This window comes from Oncorhynchus kisutch, unplaced genomic scaffold (assembly GCF_002021735.2).
Source record: "Oncorhynchus kisutch isolate 150728-3 unplaced genomic scaffold, Okis_V2 scaffold996, whole genome shotgun sequence".
NCBI classification, from domain to species: Eukaryota; Metazoa; Chordata; class Actinopteri; order Salmoniformes; family Salmonidae; genus Oncorhynchus; species Oncorhynchus kisutch.
In genome coordinates this window covers 1-14,482 of record NW_022262941.1, presented here as the reverse complement: position 1 = coordinate 14,482, position 14,482 = coordinate 1, and the positions used below count along the sequence as shown (strand labels likewise).

The 14,482-nt window shown below is 44.9% G+C and overlaps 1 protein-coding gene across 1 annotated transcript; it reads right to left on the bottom strand.

Annotated features, from left to right (window-relative positions):
• Nucleotides 1–568: 568 nt before the first annotated feature.
• Nucleotides 569–9,144, bottom strand: LOC109905597 (methanethiol oxidase). Its single transcript, XM_031817343.1, has 12 exons — nucleotides 8,501–9,144; nucleotides 5,547–5,603; nucleotides 4,937–5,049; nucleotides 4,590–4,775; nucleotides 4,135–4,255; nucleotides 3,379–3,561; nucleotides 3,111–3,292; nucleotides 2,929–3,007; nucleotides 2,630–2,751; nucleotides 2,193–2,285; nucleotides 1,933–2,051; nucleotides 569–1,530 (listed from the first exon to the last, which is right to left on the bottom strand). Exons 1-12 carry the CDS (start codon nucleotides 8,502–8,504, stop codon nucleotides 1,368–1,370), a joined length of 1,422 nt encoding a protein of 473 aa, XP_031673203.1. The 5' UTR covers nucleotides 8,505–9,144; the 3' UTR covers nucleotides 569–1,367.
• Between the last annotated feature and the right edge of the window lie 5,338 nt (nucleotides 9,145–14,482).

The following is a 14,482-nucleotide window of genomic DNA, read 5'->3' as shown; positions in this document are numbered from 1 at the left end:
TCTGTCACACACACACACGTATGGCCAAGCCTGGCATGAATATAGGATTGCCGTGCTGATAGCAATGATCTATTTGCATCATTTGACAATTTTATTTCCTCACTTCTGATGTTAATTAACCACCTCATTGGATCTGATAGTATGGTTTGATTCAGTTTAGGGATGTAGGAAAGTAGCTGCCCAAATCATGCCTGGAGTAAAATTGAGAAAAGTTTATAGGTCACCTGCACCTATGGGCAGTAGCAGGCACTGTTGAGCAAGTATAAATTATAAGGCTCACTACCCACTAAATCCAGCCAGCCAAAGGATCTTTGCTCCAGGTCACACAACCTGGCCACCAAGTTAGTTATTTTCCAATGCAAACCAGTATTGGCAATATGTTAAGTCCTTTAAAATAAATCCTTGCAGTGATACACTTTAGATAATATTTGGGCCAGTGGGTAACTGACTCACCCAAGCTTTTGATAGATTTGCTTAAGGGTCATGCGTCAAGGTCATTCCAGACATGTAGTGTAATGAACCATATCTATGAGACTCAGTGATCAATTATTATCATTCTATAAACTTGTAGGAATATGCAGTACATTTATTCAATGTATTATTTAAAACCATTAATATCTTGCAAATGAACATGTTGTCATTGAGTATTTAAATCAACTGAACTATATAATAAATTATGCAAACCATTATTAATGTAGCAGAATTGGTAGACTGGTGGTTAGAGGTAGTTAGCGTAGTAGTTAAGAGCGTTGGGCCAGTAACTAACTGAAAGGTTTCTGGTTTAAATACCTGCGCCGACAAAGTGAAAAACCTGTTGTGCATTTGAGCAAGTCACTTAACCCTAATTTACTATAGGGGCACTGTACTACTATGGCTAACCCTGTAAAACAACATGTTTCACTACACCCATCTATTTTACTATTAAATTAAGAGTAAACAATAATCCAGACATACAGATTCATTCAACCCTGCTGAACACACACTCAGGCCATTAAGGAATGATGAAAAATTATATCGTCTTCATGTTCTTAAAACAGTACGTCGCCATCAGATGTTAGTCTATGAATTCCATATGTTAGAAATTGTTTATTTTTTTTTAAACCTCAGTTTCACCACTGGCATTGGAAGTAACAAAGAACATTTGGTCTATGAGATAATGACTTAAGGCACAATTATGCATTTAAAGCAAAGCAGCATGGAATGAATAGGCAGCATTATCGGGCATGAGAATGAATAGGCAGCATTATCGGGCATGAGGCTCGAGTGTATGCCTCCTTCCCCACCCGTTCCCAACTAATATGAGTTACATGAAGTCTATGTAAAGTATGATGGGAATGAGAGGGAAAACTGGGGCCTCCTGCGTGACTTTACAGCCAGATGTCGGAGGTGCAGTCTCCCCCAGGGTATCGTAGCTCGTGGGCCAAGGCCGGGCCGTTGGGCTCTTTCCCAAAGTCGACCAGGAAGTTCTTATTCACCTTGAGGCCACCATTGGCTGTGTTCACGTCAATCTGCATCATAACAGAACCCTCCCTAGGGCAAAGAGAGAAACAGACAAGGGAAAATAAGAAATAGAGTCAAGTATTTCATTTGATAGTGTTTCTAGCTATTGGTGTTCAAAACATCTTATTGAAGCAGCCCATGATATTGAATAACACTAATAAGAGCGATAGCATACAAATCCATGTTTTGATAGCTTACAAAAAACCTGTTCCTGACATGTGTGCATTGACCACAAGTATGTAAAGTGGTGGGAAATTGTAATACTTGAGTAAAAAGATATATTCATAATAAAGTCACCAGAAAAATACTTGAGTCAAAGTATGATTTTAAATATACTTAAGTATCAAAAGACTATCTACTTAAGTAGTACTTTAAAAATACTTTACACCACTGAGTAATAGAAAAATCTAAGACCGATGAGCAGGTCCTCACTTGATCATTTCTGGGTAGAACTGCTTGTCCCAGCCACTGTAGAGAGAGGTGGTGACATACAGTCTCTTCCCATCCAGACTGAGCTGCAACATCTGGGGGCTCCCTGGGATCCTCTTCCCCTGATGTGGATCACATGTACACACAAGTCGTTGTCTGCACCTTAAAAACAACCTAAACACCTACTTTGACCTACTGCAGACATTCTGGCAGTGTGTGTGTGTGAAGAGTGAGTTTGGGCATAGATTGTTATTCTTACACACCTTAATTATGCGTGGGGGTGGTTGGCTCTGATTCTCTGGGTCCTCCAGTACTTTGACAGGGCCATCATTTAGGATGCTCCCTCCCAAGAAAAGCTGAATACACAGGGAGACGTGAACACAGTCAGTGGACAACTAACAATTTCAGGAGACTGTCCTACCTAGCCACCTTAAGTTGAATGAACTGAGTAAGTCGCTCTGGATAAGAGAGTCTGCTAGATGACCAACATGTAAATGTAGGAGGCCACTTGCTTGACACTAACACAGGTACGCATCACATAGGCAGACTGATGAAGATGATTCATTTAAGTATCCACATAAAAAAAGAACATATGCACTTGTCAGGTTTAATACTTCTCTGTCCAAGACCATTGCCTGTAAGATGAAACATTTTTGGTGGGTTTAAAATAATCAGCCATGTTGTAAACTTGTGATGTCACCTGGCCAGCCAGACGTGGGTTCCTCCTGTTTGTGATGTCATACTGTCGTATGTCTCCATGCAGCCAGTTACTGAAGTATAGGAAGCGGTCATCCAGAGAGATCAGAATATCTGTGATCAGACCTGAGATGAACAGATCACACATCAAATTCAGGAAAACCCATTTAATTAGGCATTTCCATTTGATTATGGAACGGGTAGCTACACCCAATTCCAATTGTTCAATATGTACTGGAAGTGTTAAACGTATCCCTAATCTGCAGTACTCTCCCATCAACATTTTCCCAGACACACACTCACTTGGCATCACTGGCAAAGCCCATCCCTCCACTTTCTTACTGGGGACGTGGATAACCTTCTCAGCAGCCCATTCTCCTTTCTGTTGAGACAGTACCATTTTGTAAGACACTCAGCCAAAAACAAATGCAAGAGAGATCAGACATGTTATTCTATTTTTTCCTATGCATGAATGTTTTGCTCACTGGTGTCCTGTAGAAACGGAAGACGGTTCCTTGGAGTGCACAGCCGACGTAGCCCTCCGTGGCGGCGGGATCATGGAGGAAGCGGATCTCCAGAGGAATGGCGCCCTCCTCCCCCAGGTCCAGGGACTGTAGCCGCTTGTGAGTGGTCCAGTCCCACACGTGGATCTTCGATCCATAGAGACCTGCAGACAGAACAGCAGCATTGAAACAATTTCTCTCTACTCAACAAGTGTAATACAAAACACATGTATCACCTCTATTTACACACCTTCTTTGACATGTTCCAGGTTGAAACCGTAGGCGAGGGCTTTGGGCGCTCCCCATTCGGTGCTCATCATGACGTTGTGTCGGGGCTGGTACCAGAAGTCATAACCAAAAGGTGCCGCCTCACCAGGCAGCTCCCAGTTACCAACCACCTCAAACGTTTTACCATCCAGCAAGATAAAGCCACCTGAGAGAAACACATCCTGCATCAGTCATCTAATCCAAATGAATATTAACTTGCCTAAATGACACTCCCTTGCCCCGCCCACTATTCTTTATCATTGTGGATTGTAGAGCCTTAGTCCCTTATTATAAAAACTGGGTGGTTCCATCCCTAAATGCTGACTGGCTGAAAGCTATGGTATATCAGACCGTATACCACGGGTATAACAAACCATTTATTTGTATTCTAATTACGTATGTAACCGGTTTATAATAGCAATTTGGCACCTCAGGGGTTTTTGGTATATGGCCAATATACCACGGCTAAGGGCTGTATCCAGGCACTCCACGTTGCGTCATGACTACGAATAGCCCTTAGCCGTGTTATACTGGCCATATACCACACCCCCTGGGGCTTATTGCTTAAATATAGGCGTGTTTTATTCATCCCTATCCTTATGATACAAAGTAACGTTTTTCAAGGTCACATACATTGTATGAGGCTGAGGACAAGGAGAGAAGCATCAGGTATTGTCTGCTTTCTTTTGCCCAGAACACACTGTCTGTCCCCCTACTGCAGCGTGTGGTCTCCTCCTACCTTTTCCATTGCCAGATGGATCTCCGATGCTGCTGATCATAATCTGGCCATTGCCCAGGCAGTGTGTGGTGTGGGGGTTGGCCAGGCCCGTCTTCCAGAAGATATCTGTGGGCTCCACAATCTGTGAGGAAGCAATCCTTTGGTTTAAATCAGATTACGACCTGCATGGGAAGGACACTTTCCTTTACAAAACAAATTATCCATATTGGGCTGTTGGTGAGAGATGGGTAGGAGGCTTGACCAAATCTGTACATTCAATTGTCTGTTTTTGATTCATTGCGTGGTGTTGACTGGATTTGTTGTGTCTGACTGTGTGGTGTTGACTGGATTTGATGTGTCTATTTCATTTGTTGAGGTTCTGAAAAAAAAATTAGCATTACAGCTGTGCAACATGGTCATCGAGTACTGTAGTATCACTATAATCAATCACCTGCTGTAGAAGGGTGACCCTTTACCTTGTGCATCTGTGGCGCGCGGGGGTCTGTCCCAGTGTCCACTATGTAGACCCGGGAGGAGATGAGCGAGGGCAGGATAAGTCGGTTGCGCTTCTTGGATGAGTCGCCAAAACAGCTGCTGCAGGCGTTCCAACCAGAGTGGTGTAGCTCGTCATTCAGGTTGGGCATGGGCAGTCTGTGGATGACCTGTAGGTGCAAACATTACAGGTCACTCTTTAATCCACAAGGTCAAAGGTCATATATAATACTGTCATCTCTTCAGTATTTAAACTAACGACCACTGACTAATGAAGACAGGTGTGAAATCAAAAGCAATGCAGTGGTTGTTTGATGTAGATCAGCAGTACCTGACAATAAGTAGGAGACTTGGGGTCCACATCGACAGTGGCAAGGTAGTCTGGTTTTTTGATTCCAGTGTTGCGATAAATGCAGGGCAAGTACACAATCTCCTCACGTGGACCTTCAAAAACAAGAGCCCCATTTCAGTCACTACTGTCATTCACTCCTCCTTGACCACAAGAACCATGACAAACACAAATCCCAAAGAGGGATTGATATTAAGGGTTGCACTATTTCCTAGTCAACTGACCAGTCAGGTAAGTTGAGTGCTCTGTGGTTTCCCCATCGGGGGAGGTGTTGTTTTTTTATTTGACTGAATATAACCAAACAAAGCGCAAAGAATCAAGCCAAAGAATTCCAGTAGCCTACAACTGAGGTCTGGTTCCTCCCAATGTTTTAGTAAAATAGACCATTTATGGCATTTGTGCATGTAAATATTTTCATGCAACTGACAAACTCAAGGAGCCAACAAAAAAAATAAAAAGTTTAAAAAAATAATCAATTATAAAATGGTCCCGACTTGTCCAATGGGCAAGTGCCCTGTAGACCTTAATGTCAATCCCTCCTAAAACACATGGGGGTGAGCTAAGCTTGTCTTTCCCAGAAAATGACACTCACCCTTCATGGCATCCAGTGGACTTTTGTAGCCAGGTCCACAGCCTGTGCATTTAGTTGCTGAAAAAACAAACAGCAAATGTATTTTTCATAGAGAGCTCAAAATAACTTTATTACCACACACAGCAATCTCTGTGTTTACTATTACTGCTGAACATCTATGGCAGGTAACCACAGAACTGTCAGACCTATAAGTCATATGCATTCGTCATACGTTTAAAATGACCTAGAAGTTTCATCACAGGTAAGTCATGTAGACACACTTTGTTGTAAAACTGCTGCAGAATGAGTGTCTGAAAGGAGACATTCATTTGTCCACTTTGTCTTCCTTTCCCAAGGATGCCGTTACTGGCAGCCATCAGAATCGTAGATAAATGCACACACAATGTTTGTGCCAATGTTTGACCCTAGGGTCAAAATAAATAAACAGAGCACTGTTGAGTATATCAGTGTGCAGATTCTGTTCATTAATGTCAGAATCATAACATTATATATCAAGGTCATATAGACATGTACAGATAAGTGTTAACTATTTTTAGGCCAATTGTGTGTGTAATATTTAACAAAAAAAAAGACATTCCCACTATGGTGTCAACACCCCACTGAGAGTTCCTGCTCCCTAATCATACGTCTTGATTGACAGAATAATAGCAATCCACTCAAGTCAACAGTGCAGACATCGATTCACAAGAGACTGACAGGGTCGGGTCAGTAACCATGATTTCTATTTTTATTTCACCTTTATTTAACCAGGTAGGCTAGTTGAGAACAAGTTCTCATTTACAACTGCGACCTGGCCAAGATAAAGCATAGCAGTGTGAACAGACAGAGTTACACATGGAGTAAACAATTAACAAGTCAATAACACAGTAGAAAAAGAAAAAAAGTCTATATACATTGTGTGCAAAAGGCATGAGGAGGTAGGTGAATAATTACAATTTAGCAGATTAACACTGGAGTGATAAATGATCAGATGGTCATGTACAGGTAGAGATACTGGTGTGCAAAAGAGCAGAAAAGTAAATAAATATAAACAGTATGGGGATGAGGTAGGTAAATTGGGTGGGCTATTTACTGATAGACTATGTACAGTTGCAGCGATCGGTTAGCTGCTCAGATAGCAGATGTTTGAAGTTGGTGAGGGAGATAAGTCTCCAACTTCAGCGATTTTTGCAATTCGTTCCAGTCACAGGCAGCAGAAAACTGGAACGAAAGGCGGCCAAATGAGATGTTGGCTTTAGGGTTGATCAGTGAGATCTACCCGTAGCACGCGCTCCAGCAGGTGTGTTGCCATAGTGACCAGTGAACTGAGATAAGGCGGAGCTTTATCTAGCATGGATTGTAGATGACCTGGAGCCAGTGGGTCTGGCAACGAATATGTAGCGAGGGCCAGCCGACTAGAGCATACAGGTCGCAGTGGTACAAGGTGCTTTAGTAACAAAACGGATGGCACTGTGATAAACTGCATCCAGTTTGCTGAGTACAGAACAACAGTGGTTAAAGCCCATCTCAGGGTCCTAAACTCTTATGGTGACTGGGTCTAGACAACAATGGTTCAGAGACTGTATAGATTTCAGATAAGCTTCATTAGCATGAATGGTAAGGCTACTGTTGCTAAAGCAAAGTGAGACAATGAAATCATCTCTATGTACATCTGTGGAATTTAGGACTCTGCTGATCCAGAGTGCTGGTTGTCTTTGGCATTGTACCAAACCCTGCCATAATTTAGTGCTGCCTTTACTTGGAATAAACCATTGCTTTTGTCATGATCAAAGCTGTGCCTTTTTCCTTCCACGTGGCAAACAATGGTTTTGGCCTAAACCATTGTTGCAGCTGAGAAACAATAGTGAAGAAAAACAACATGTGGAAACCACAGCAGATGTCAGATATCAAGCAGTCTTCCAGGAAACTAGTCTCCAGTCCAACATTTCCCAACACAATTCATTCTAAGATACACAAGCCTACAAGTTCAGCTTCCGTTCATTTAATGGGTTTGACTGTTGCAGGTCCAAAGAAACATGGATGAGCCTCTTGCGTCATTGATGGATCTACCAAATTCTCTGTTATGAAAATAGGCTAGTCTAACTGTCAAAGGGACATTTTCATTTAATTGTAAAAACTAAAATGTAATAATGCATAAAAGGTTGTTTGTGGTTCTGCTGAAGCATCATTATAAAGTGGATCATTTAAGATGAACAAGGCAACAAGCACAAGAGCAAGAAACCTTTCACACTGAACTCCAACCCCCCCCCCAATTTCCCGTCACTGCACACGAGAATAAACAGCTACTTACGCAATGTGAAGCAAGCAGTCTAGTGGCTGCATCATTTAGACCAGTGTTTCCCAACCAGGGGTACTAGGAACCACTGATTTAAACCACCAAACCTATGCAATTGTGTGACCAGGTGTTTAGGTCCATGCTGAAAACACTTTTTACTTTATTCATTCAAAATAGTGTGTGAAAGACAAAGTATCCTATAGTAAAACATAGCAAGCAGCTTAATAAGGGAAACATTACATGATTAAATCTAATTGAGACGTCGCTGTAACTTCCATTTCATCCAGTCCTTTTGCATTTGTAAGGCAATGCACGAGTGCCAATATGTAAACACATTTGTATACGTAATTGTCGGTTAAACTAACTGACTACTCAGCAATGGAATTCGGATTCACATATTTTCAACAAGAACTGCCGCACGGACGTGCGCAATTACTCACACTTATTTTCGTTTTGGACATATTTAATTGGTTGTCTTACTCAAATATGCATTTATAACACAATAACACATTCAGCTCCAAGTTAAATTACTAATGAAAAGTTGACACTATGGAGGTGGTTAGCATTATGTTCTAGTCCACGTTCAATCATTAACTTCGTCATTACCCATTTCAACGTGTTTTGACAGATCTCCTAAAAGCTACGAAAATGAGTGAAAAAGCATGAAGATTGGACAAACCCATCCTGCAGACTTTATTCGTCCAAGGTATCCACAGGGATCCGACCTCTATAAATTCTTTCAGCTGATATGAGAGTGTAGGAATGGTTGGGCAGGTTTTGTAGGGTAAATGACTTGAGGGAAAAAAAGGGAGTGTTTATGGCAGCATAACGTTGCACGTAGAAGTAAGTATTGAGTGCATTTCGTTTTGCATGGCCCGGTGCCCCGGCGGTGGAGATTCCGTTTTGCGACCAATAGACAATGGCATGATCTAAAATATGATCTAAAATATGTAACGAACTCATCCATTAATATATGAAAGAAGAGATACCCCCGCGCGATTGTCCTGCCCTCTGTTATAGTTTGATAAAACTTGCTTTGATGGCAACATAACATTTAGCTGACACGTTTCTGGCGCAAAGCAAGGTAACATGTTCTGCACTATAAAATAAATATGCAGTTTAAAGTGTTGTTTTAGTTTATTTCCTATGGTCCATACTGATTAGATATACGGTCTATAAAACTCGTGCTACCTTCATACTTAGACTGAGTCAAGGGGTCATCTCTTGCGTAACTCGCAATGAGGAAATGTGAGATTAAAGCCACAATCTGGAGTTTTACCAATATTGTGTTTCAGTCCGTAGACAAAAACAACCTATTTCAAATGAGACGCAGCTATGAATGTAAGGACTTAAACTATAAAAGAGTGACTGCTTTTTTAATCATATTTTGAAGATGTCATTTCAGTCTGTAATGTATTTAAAAACGTATATTTTGAATTAGACCGTATGATATGATAGATAATTGTACAAACTCATAAAACATTTTTTAAGTTCTATTTGATCAAGAATTGTAAGGGTAGGCTATGTCATTAATCAAAATGACCACTGAGCTGCAGGAAATATCTCAGATTGTGCCTCTCACGCCTAATCAAATGCAGGAAATGTTTTTCTTACAAGAGATTCAGAATCTTCAGGACTGAGGTTGTCACGATTTCAATATCCCCCATGTCCCTTTGGAAGTATTGAGCAGACCAAAGACAAGTCGAAAAGAAAGGATGAATTTAATTTCATCTCTGTGTGTCCATGACTGTGACAAATGAGGTACAGTTCAGATACTTGTTAAAGAACATATTGGACATCTGCAAAATGCATTCGATATTATGTAACTCCATAAGGAATTCAACATTCCCAACATTTCTGAAGCTTGTCAACCCTTCCTCAGTACTACAATCTGACAGACACAGGCAAGAGAACATGGTAGTTCACCCAAATCACATTTGTTTATAAGTCCTTAAGATAAATAGAATACTCTATATAGCTGTAGGCCATCATTACTAGCCTTCTAGCAATATGGCTGAGTCTCTCTAGCCCATCGTTTAGGCTACTTTCAAGGTAAGGAAAGAATGTATGTAAAGTCATTTGAGTGCAATAAGGGATAGGGAAGAAAAAGTTGGGGGCAAATTTGTAAACCAACACCAATCTGTCAAAAAGGCATTGAACTTTTAGAAAATACTAAACAATGCATAGCAAATATTCTCAAACTGAATTAAGAATGCATTAATGTACAGTATAGCACCTTAAAATGTTTTGTGTTCAGTTGATGATCTGTTTAGATTTGATTTCTAACACCACAAGAACATGCCTTACGGTTGATGGAGTTTGGATCCAGTCTGTTGTGCGTCATAGTGTTCATTAAAGCAAAACATAGAACCTGTCAAGTCAAACAAGGGATCCCCACTCAGTTTCCCCACACTGATGACATAAAAAAAAGGTTAAAAAAGGTTGACCAATTGTACTTTAACAGTATGCACTGTAATCTTCTGTGGCCATTTTTGCAGGGAAGACCCACAGGCTGTGTGGCCTAAGGCAACACGGCAGATGTTCTTGAGTAGGACCGAAGTATTCAACTCAGAGTTTGTGAAAGGGAAGGACTAAGAGGGGGAGACCTCCTCATGGGACCCTCCTGGCTCTCTGGCAGCGGCTCCATATCTTCTTCTCCCTTTTCCAAGATGTTATCCTTTGTTGTGTCCATTTCTATAGCTACCTTGTGATTCTCATCTAATGTCCCTTCTTCACTTTCCTGCTCTTCATCTACCTTCCCTTCTTTATTAACCTCTTGCTCCTCATCTACCCTCTCTTCTCCAGCCTCTTGCTCCTCATCTACCCTCTCTTCTCCAGTCTCTTGCTTCTCATCTACCCTCTCTTCTCCAGCCTCCATGTCCTCTGTACCCCTGCTGTCTTCCTGCACGAGCTCTGCTGGTGACTCTGGCTCCAGAACCTCAGGACCTAGCAGGGCCTCTCTGAGAGTACTCATCAGCTCTGACTGGGTCTCTGCCAGAGTCTTGGTCATTTCCTGGTCCCGCTGCCCAGGGACCAAGTCAGTAAGGTGAAAGGACTGTCGCAGCAGATCAGGCTGTTCCTCTAGGTAGGACAAGGCCTCCACTAGCCAGGCCACTAGCAGCTGCACTAGGTCTTTGTGTGTGGCCCCTGCTGCCCCACCCTCGGCAGCCAGCCGGGCCCAGCGGGCCAGCAAGAAACTCTGCAGCACGGGCCGCAGGCACATCTCCAGGGGCTGGAGGCGGCAGGTGCAGCCAGCGGGGACCACGGCCGGAAGGGTGCCAGTGGCACCAAGGGTGGTCAAGAAGTCCTTAGACACGTGTCCACGGTGGCCGTCCAGGATCAGCATGCCTTTGGTACTCCTGTTCTGGTCCAGCATATGTTGGCGCCACACCTGAGACTCCCACAGTGCCAACTCCTCGTCCCTGGTGAATCCCTCCACCTTGGCCTCCAGCAGGACAGAGTTGGGGAGGCATGTGCCCTGCATCTTGGGGAGCTGCCCCTTGATTAGGACCAGGGTGCGTAGCATGGTGCCATCGGCCAGCGCTGAAAGATAGATGGTGACCAGAGGTTCCCTGGTTCCCACCAGCTGGAGAGCCTCTTCTTTATCCACTTTGGCTGGATCTGCAAGCGCCTCAATGTCTACAAAGACAGACAGCTCGTCCATGGCAGCTATGCCTGTGTGGGGCAGATCGTGGGCCTGGATGTGCTTGCGGGTGAACTTGGTGAAGGAGTTAGCGTTGTCCTCCATGGAGCGTGGCAAGCGGCAGCTGACCGTGGCAGTCCGCCCAACAGCCTGCCAGCCAAGGCTATGCTGCAGCATGAAGCTCACAGCCCAGTCGTAAGATATGCGGAAGGCGCTGCTGTGACCGTCCTGGCTGTGGATCTCAGAAGCCCTCTGAAAAAGGTTCTTCTCGTTGAGTGGCAGCTGCTGCTCTCGCTGGGCCATGACCCACTCCACCATGCGCTCCACCGCCTCTCCCTTGCCGGGTCCCCGGCCATCACGTTCCAGCTGCTTCTCCTTGTTCTTCAGCCAGGTCCGGATGAGATTAGACTGGGTGGATAGCTGCTTGGCGGCTTGACGTTCCCCGCAGCACAGAGCGAACAGCACTATCCTCAGCAGACGCACAGAGAGGGTGTCCTCTCGTTCTTTTACCACCGGGCGTACTGTCGGAGGGGTGACGGGAGGATCAGATACGGCAGGCTGCTGTTTAGACTCCCCTTCATTAACAATTTCATCAACGTCTTTGCCAAGACCTTCAACCTCCATTTCTTCATTGTCTGTGTCTGAGCCCATGTCCTCCACTGGGGCCATTGCCTCGTCCAGGTCACTCTCCGGCCCTAAGGGACCCCACTCGCTGCTGTCGTCAAAGCGGTCTGCTCCCGTGGTGTTTCTGCAGGAAAGAAAGATGAGTGGTATTTGAGGCATGACAGATAAAACATCTCAATTAATCACAATATTTTGGGGGAGTAAATTGTGTGAAACGGCTGGAGTGTGTCTCGTAAAGTACCTCATGTCCTCCATGATGAATCCAACATTAGGGGAGCCTGTTAAAAAAAAAAAGAGAGAGAGGATAAGAGATTTAGATTTGAAAAGAAAGAGCACGCAGCTAAATGTAAGTGTTACAACAAACATTTCTTTCAGGTTTCAGGTTGAACTATGTAGACTTTGTTTTCCCTGTCATAATGTATTATTAATATCATCCTTCACAGTTCCCCTGTCAAGCAGTCACAGACAATGTCTTTGACGCTTGTATACTCATAGAGATGAAGCTAGTCTTGAATTGATTATATACTGTATGTGTTTTGGTATCACAAGAGATGATATTATTGTGTGTGCATCTACAAAACATCAAATAAATGATTGACCTGAGTGGTGGGGTGAGAAGCCATGATACTCCCAGAAGCAGCTGGGCTGCTTGCACAGGTTGGCTTTGCAAACGATGCATCCAAACACGCTCTCATGGCGCAGGTTCTTCAGATTGCAGTTCTTGCATCTCTTGGTCTTGGCGGTGAGTTTAACCAATCTGTGCCTTAGTTTATTTGGATTGCCTTGCAGGGCAACTTCTCGCACACTCGCTAGTCCCTCTTTATTCTCAGAGTGGATGCGTGCTTGTCTCTCTGCACACTTGGCTAGCTGGTGCCCTAAGCGCTTTCGAAAGTTTGCCTGGGTAAAGAGTCCGCCCTGCACCCATGACGGTGGGTTCTCTTTGCGGCTCTCCCGCAGCACTATGAAGGCGTTGACTATGCTCAGGTTGACCAGGAACCAGAAGAGACTGCGCCAGTGCTTGTCTAGTGGCAGCCCTCCTAGAGGGTTGCAGGCAAGCAGCTGTTTGCAGATGTCCACTCCTCGCATATTCGCCTGCAGAAGTCGGAAGGCTAAGGGCCGCTCGATTGGGCTGAGTTCGCCCACTTTGGTTTGAGACTTCCTCACACTGTGTCTGGCTGCCCGGCCTGGCGTTGGTGGACAGGCAGCCCATCTCCTGGTGTCTTTCCAGCGGGTGGCCAGCAGGGGACCCAACTGCCTCTGCAGGAAGTCCCCAGGCTTCTCCAGCTGACCCTGCTCCCACAGCTCCCTGGGGAGGATGGGACTTGGTGGAGGAAAGGAGCTGGAGCGTAAAATGCCCTGGTCCAGAAAGCTTCTGCATGAAGAGGGGCAGAGGCCAGTGGAGCTTACCCAGGAAGAGCTGTGGTGTTTCTGCTGGAGTCCGCTCCACTAAGGGGGGAACTACACTGACCCCAGCTCAATCTCTTCCTTCTCTTCCCTCCCCATGTGGATGACGACAGTACGGTGGCAGTAGCCAGACTTGGAGTCAGCACTAGGCAGCCACAGCCCCCATGGTTGGGCCTTGGGTTCCCTTTGGCTTGGCCGGCCTCCGTCTCCAGGCTGGGCAGCAGGCCCGGTCGATGCCAGGCACGGTTTGGTTGGTAGCTTTCCCACATGGGTCGCCAAGGATGCTCAGCATAGGTCTGAAGAGACGCAGCCTGTCGCTGCCACTGCCCTCCCCCTCCTCCTCCTCCTCCATGGAGGTGAGCAGACTACCCATCCAGATTTTGTTGGAGATCTGCTGGAAGCGCTTGATGGACATGGCCCTGAAGAAGGTGTGGCAGTTGTCGTAGTGCTGCCAGGACCAGTAGTTGGCAGCTCTGGGAGGCTCTGAAGGCCCATGAGGATACTGAGACCTATGAAGCCCTTGATCTCGTGAGCGGCAACAGGGACCCAGTCCGGGTCACGCTGCCCCAAGAAACTGGCAGGTCTTGGCCTGGCGTTGGTCTCGTTGGCGATGAGCTCCATGAGCGAGTACGGGAAGAGCAGGTTGAAGTAGTCGACAGCGTCACTGTTTTTGTTTAAGGACTGGCGAGGACCGCAGCTCTCTGTGAAGTCGAGGATGGTTGCGGCGTTGGTGCCTCTCAGCAGAGGCTCTCTCCAGTTCTCCATTAACGCCCATTCAGACCTCCCCCTTCCACACCCCCCCTGGATTTGTCCTCCTCCTCTTGGCAGAACTCAATGTCAGACTCCAGAGACTCTGTGGGGGAGGAAGGGGATCATAGGACAACAGTTAGTCTTCTGCTCCACAGAGCCAAGTTGACAACTTTTCTTCATAACACCCGGGCCATTTCTTATGTCAGCGCAAGTCCACTTTTACAACACCATGTGTATAGA

What these genes read in the sequence shown, in the direction of transcription:
- LOC109905597 (XM_031817343.1), bottom strand. An exon ending in TCCATCTGGCAATGGAAAAG is followed by an intron (nt 3,562 to 4,134) that starts GTAGGAGGAGAC and finishes TGTTTCTCTCAG; the next exon opens with GTGGCTTTATCTTGCTGGAT. An exon ending in TCCGTTTCTACAGGACACCA is followed by an intron (nt 3,008 to 3,110) that starts GTGAGCAAAACA and finishes CTGTCTCAACAG; the next exon opens with AAAGGAGAATGGGCTGCTGA.